The 5,573-nt window shown below is 40.8% G+C and overlaps 2 protein-coding genes across 2 annotated transcripts in view; both read right to left on the bottom strand.

The window, feature by feature from the left end:
- The window catches only part of prdx4 (peroxiredoxin 4), a gene marked incomplete at its 5' end in the record, with an annotated part of 3,791 nt that extends 2,630 nt beyond the window's left edge, over positions 1 to 1,161 (bottom strand). The window contains 1 exon segment of the mRNA XM_014020614.1: positions 961 to 1,161. Within this exon segment, the coding sequence (XP_013876068.1) occupies positions 961 to 1,135 (175 nt within the window).
- Positions 1,162 to 2,512: 1,351 nt separating this feature from the next.
- LOC106526126 (pyruvate dehydrogenase E1 component subunit alpha, mitochondrial) overlaps positions 2,513 to 5,573 on the bottom strand; it is an 8,750-nt gene continuing 5,689 nt past the window's right edge. Inside the window, exon 11 of the mRNA XM_014020613.1 lies at positions 2,513 to 3,537. Within this exon, the coding sequence (XP_013876067.1) occupies positions 3,373 to 3,537 (165 nt within the window). The 3' untranslated portion in view covers positions 2,513 to 3,372. The remainder of the gene's footprint in view (positions 3,538 to 5,573) is intronic.

Genomic DNA, 5,573 nt, shown 5'->3' with positions numbered 1-5,573 from the left:
TTTTGCCATGGATATTTTGTGGGTCAGAAGATAAAAAGTTTGGGAACCACTGAGCTARAGAATTAAGTGAATGCTGAAACACATTTGCTGAAAATTAAAAAATGCATAAACTAGCCTTAAATAGCTAAAATAAGCYGAAACAGCTTAAATTAGCACAGAGAAACAGAAAGATAATGTTTACTGAATTAAGCGGTTAGAAGCTAAAATTATCACAAAAAGGTTTATTTAAATTAGCTCAAATTAGATAAAAAGTAACAAAAAAAAAGATGTGAAAAAATGCAACAAAAATTAAGTACCGGTATATGTCTAAAGTCTTTATTCTGTGATGTATTATCTCCAAATTAGTATCATTTGTCCACATCTATCATTGCTTTAGAATTTAAATCCTGTTTTGAAATGTTATTATATTTTATCTGCTTTTTTATGCTTTATTGTATTCATCGCTGCTGCTCTATCACTGTGGCTTTGCTGTGTTTGCTCATGATTACACAGATTAGAAAAGTAAACATTGAGGAGCCTCTGCTGGTGCAGCATTCTCATAACATATGGCAGAAAGCATAAACACCCACTGCATAATGCATGGACTTCTTCAACATGAAGTCAAAAGGCTGTTCTTTGGTTGTTTTAGAGACGTGTGGAACTTAAAGTGACTGCAGGTGGAACCAGTTTTGGTGCAGTGCCACTGTCATGTGTCTGGGGCGGAGATTTTCACTGTCCAATACGTTTCTTTGGCGTGTCCTAATAAAACCCATCGATTTTAGGCTTGAAATCGATGTGAAAATCAACTGCACGATGATTATTCTGAATTAATTATCTAATTATAGTCAGTATTAGTGCACATGTTGCCACCTTGACATTTGCAGTTTTCCAAGACAGGAAATAATCTGAAAATCTGCGCAGTTTCCAGTATGCAAATATAATTATCCAGTGGTTGAAAACTCCTAAAAGTGGGAGACTCACTTTTCGCTTTGCTGAGGTGCAGGGAATGGTCAGAACCGGGCACACGGAAAGCCTCTCCGGGATAAACRTGTCCTCCTGCGTAGTTATGGCACTGGGAGTTTTTCTGCTGTTCCTCCGCAGATGTTACGGCGCTGAGGAGCAGCAGAGCGACGCCAAAAACACAGAGCAGCTCCATCTTTATGTTAGCGTTGATACACGTAGCTTCTGGCTGCAGCCGACTTCTTCTTCTTTTATTTTTTTCCTGACTTCTTCTTCTTCTTCTTCTTCTTAGTGTGTAGCTGGCGTCTTTATCGGTCCTTTACTGCCACCTTCTGGCCTGAAGCAGCTACTGCGCCTCCATCTGCACCCATTCGCTGCAGCTCAGTTCTTCAATAAATACTGTATTTGTCCAAGCATTATGAGAAAGCTACATTAAATATTTAAAACTTTAGATTATGTAAGAAAATTTTATACTTGTTTTGGTATTTATGTGACGGGGAAAAAAAACTTTCATTACATAAACATCAAGTAAAAATGGACAATCTACATGGCTTATTATGTAAAATTCTGATAAAAAACTGAAAGCAACAACTTGCAAAACTCACAAACTATATATTTCATTTACAATAGCACACAGCAAACATTAAGAGTTTATAATTTGTATTATTTTTAGGGTGAAAAAACTGGAATTTTGAATTTTAGGACAGAAATGTGATGRAAAACTTAAATATTCTTTGCAGGCAGTAGAAAATGTTTCTCACAGTCTGACAAGGCTGATATTGTGGTTGATCTGTATTTCAAAACTCATACACAATAACAAAAGAATGTGTTATGAAAATGTCAACCACTGTGAACGCCCAGCTCATACACAGCATAAATACTTTCTTTCTCTCCTGCAGACTGGGTTGTTGACACTCTACCTTGCAGCTGCAAAACAAAACAACTAAAGGCTATTATTGAAGACCTTTAACGATCTCACGTATTTTTTGATTTAATTATTTTTTCCACTACAAACATCGCTTTGTTCTTTCATTATTTCAAAGATTAAGTAAAATAATAAACTGATGCATTAAAACAGGTAAATAATCTCATAAGATTCCAAGTGTTAAACATTGCCTTGTCTTGACCAATTAAATAGCTGGACATGTAGACTGCATATAACAAGGAAAAGTACACAAAAACAATAAGTTTTGTTTTTTGTTGGTTTTTATTATTAAGGGCCCACACAGAAATCCACTGTTTCCACTGAGAGGTTGCATGACCTGCTGCTATCCAACAGAACAGCTGAAAATGCCATTAGATATATTATCTTTAAAACTTTAGCTTTTATTTTAATAACATATCTCACAAAAACGAATCGTTCATCTCTTAATATCCTCTCTAAAGTTGTGGTTTAAAAAAAAGTTGAAACTTTTACTTATGTTATACCTTTTTATGAAACTTGGAGTGTTGATTTTATCATCCTAAAACACATACAGCAGGAATTTATCAGCAGCTTCACAAAAAAAAAAAAAAAAAAAAAAAACTTAAGGTACGAGAGTATGGGTAAAATAACAGAACACCAGAACCTAGATCTGTCAGGCACATTTAATTGGAGAGAGTAGATTTAGATGAATAATACATTGGCTGAAACAAATAAGCTTTTTCCCTTCTGCGTTTTTGGCAAAACCTCGTAACAAGAACATGAAAAGACGACACAAAGCGATCAGGTCAAGGTGAATTATTTATCACTTACAGAGTACAACATGTTTACAGGCTGGRTTGTTTTTGTGGCAAAGAGTTGCAGATGATATTTACTGAACCGCCCTTAAAAATCAGAGCTTAAGATCAAAAACCAAATACAGAATGTGCAACCCATACTCCCAAGGAGCCAGATTTTATTCCAATAAATGCTTAATGCTAGCAAAACAAAACTGAAAAACAGAAGCTTGCRTTTTTATTTAGAAGTTTACCAGGTGAAATAATGAGTTCAATCGATTTAAAAGGTTTAATTGATTTAAAATTCAAACTTTAAAACGGTAATTTGGCTTATTGTGACGTTTACTTAGGAAAAAATGAAAACTTTAGTAAAATAACTTGATTGTGGCAACACTTGACAAAAAAATGCACTTGAGTTTAACTGTTTTTCTTTTTTTTAAATATCAGTGCAGACTGTGAAAGCTGATAAACTATGAGGTGGAAGGTTGACATTCAGGGTGTAGCTTCTTTAACTGTAACAGTCTGCAGAAAAGTTTAAATAAAATGAGCTAAAGGGGGAAAAAAATAAAATAAATATACAAAAGTTTTGATGTTTTTTTCACACTCGTTCATTTCTCTGAACATCTTTGTTAACGCGGCTCTTGTCGTTTCAAGGTGGACGTAAATTATCGGTTGGCGTTTTGACTTTGCGGTGCATCATGTGTGCGGCTTTAAGGACGAGGCGATGCCCGAACTTTAGCTCACAGACTTCAGCTTGGCCCACGGGTTGGTGCCGCGTACCTCGGTGGGTGAGTTGTTGTGGTAGATGTGATTGCACAGTTCCTCCAGAGGGGGTTCGGGGTCTGTGGTGGCAAACTGAGCGGCGTCTTCGATCTCTTTCCTCACCTCCACGTCGATCTCCTGCAGGTGCAGMGCGGAGAGGACAGAAGGTTAAAGACATCAGCAGCATAAAACAAATTCAGCTTAGTGCAGAGGTCTTCAACGATGGGGTCACGACATCTAACACACATGAATCAAACATGTTATAGCAAACTGTTAAATGTATGATCTATGGAGGTAAATTTGTGTTTTTATTATTCAATCAAACAAAAAGCATCTTCAATCAAAAAAAATAATTTCAATCAAAATTATTTTTTTTGATTGAAGATGCTTTTTGTTTGATTGAATCATAAAAACACAAATTTACCTCCATAATAAACTGTCTAGAAAAGATGATTCAATATCAGTACCAATTGTAAAATGGGAGACCGATTTATCAGTCAACTTTGACCAAAACACCTGGTTCCAAATATGCTTAAAAACATTTAAAATGACTAGAAATCCTAATTTACAACTAATACAATATAAAATCCTCCATAGAGTACATTTTACTGGTCAGCGAATGTTCAAGATGGGATTTGCGTCATCTAACACCTGCACACAGTGCACAGGCAACACACCTGACAATTATATCCATGCATTCTGGTTCTGTCCACCTGTTCAGAGGTTCTGGGGCCAGATTTGTGAAAACTTGTCTAAATGTCTGAAATGTAATATCACACTATCTCCGTCTGTTTGCTTATTGGCTATCTTAGATGATGTCACTTTAGAGAAAAACACGTATTACATTATCTTCAATGATCTGTGTATTGCAAAGAAAACGGAATTGGAAAAATAAAAATGCAGTTAGTATCAATCAGTATAGGAATCTTTTATTAGATCACATTAGTCTTGAGACAGCATCTGCGGATACATCAGATAAATCTATCTGGGCTCCTTTAATCGGCTTCACCACATAGTGGGGGTGGGGGTCCTTGGATCGGGCCTTCTGGGGCATTGGGGCTGATATTGGGGTATCGGGGGTTGAGATGTCGGGGGGGCCTCGGGAGTGGGGCTGCTGGGGGTTCCTGGGCGGGAGGCTACTCTCACCCCGGAGAGGGCCCTGGGGATTTTGGGGGGCCTTCTGGTGGCTGCATGCAGGCCCTCAGGTCTGTGGCGGCGGTCATAGGTCGCTGATCCGGTGGTCTAGCTGTGCTGGGGTGGGTTTGGGGTGGGCATGGGGTCTTAGGGTTCTGGGGTCGTGCTGCCCCTGGGCTGCGGTCCTGGGGGGGCTTGGGCCCTGGCGGGTGGTTGCCGGGCTCTGGGCCAGTTTTTTCCCTGGTGCCCGGCCCTCGGCTGGGAGCCCTCGGTGCGCTGGTGGGCCAGGGGGTAGTGGTGACTGGGTACAGGGCTGATGGCCAATTGGGGGTAGGTCAACCCAGCCTGGGTGTCTAGTGAGGTATATGCTCTGAGAGTGTCTGAATGTTGGGGTGGGTGTAGTATTTTTTCGGGGGTGGGGGATGGGTRGATGGCCTTTGGTGGTGGCCGGGGGCTGTGCTGGGGCAGGTAGTTGGTCCCTTTGTTGTGGCGGGGCTCACTCTTGTTCCTTTCTTGCGCTGTCGGCGGCTGGGTGAGCACTCTTGGCCGAACCTTCCTTGTTGGGGTTCGGTGGCCTCTTTTGGTTGCGGGCTGACTGTGGGACTGGGGGTCCAGTCTTGGGGGTCTGGATGGTTCTGGGGTGGATGGATTGTTGGTCCCGTTCTCTGGTGGTCCCCTGGGCTCTGTTTTTGTCCGTGACCTGGGGCTCCCCTGGCCTGGTGGTTGGTCAAGAGGAGGTGGCATTTGGACCTCACTCTCTGGGTGGGTTTCGGGGAGCGGGGGGTCCTTCCAGGGTCAGTAGGGGAGCTGACTCCCTGTGGGAGCAGTTTGCTCCCTCAGTTGTTTTTCTCCCCATTCCTCACCACATACCCCCACCCCCCTCATTTTCAATTCCACTCATGTAGAGTTTTTGGGACGCAGGTGCATTGCAAGAGTGACAGTTTTACATCTCTGTTTTTACATAAGCACCTGAGCCCAAATTTTATTATGCACTCCAGATATTCAATTACATCTCCATGACATTCACATATAGGAACTTG

Source organism: Austrofundulus limnaeus, unplaced genomic scaffold (genome assembly GCF_001266775.1).
Source record: "Austrofundulus limnaeus strain Quisiro unplaced genomic scaffold, Austrofundulus_limnaeus-1.0 Scaffold261, whole genome shotgun sequence".
Lineage (NCBI taxonomy): Eukaryota > Metazoa > Chordata > Actinopteri > Cyprinodontiformes > Rivulidae > Austrofundulus > Austrofundulus limnaeus.
Note: the sequence above shows the minus strand (reverse complement) of the source record. Positions and strands in the feature narration are given on the sequence as shown.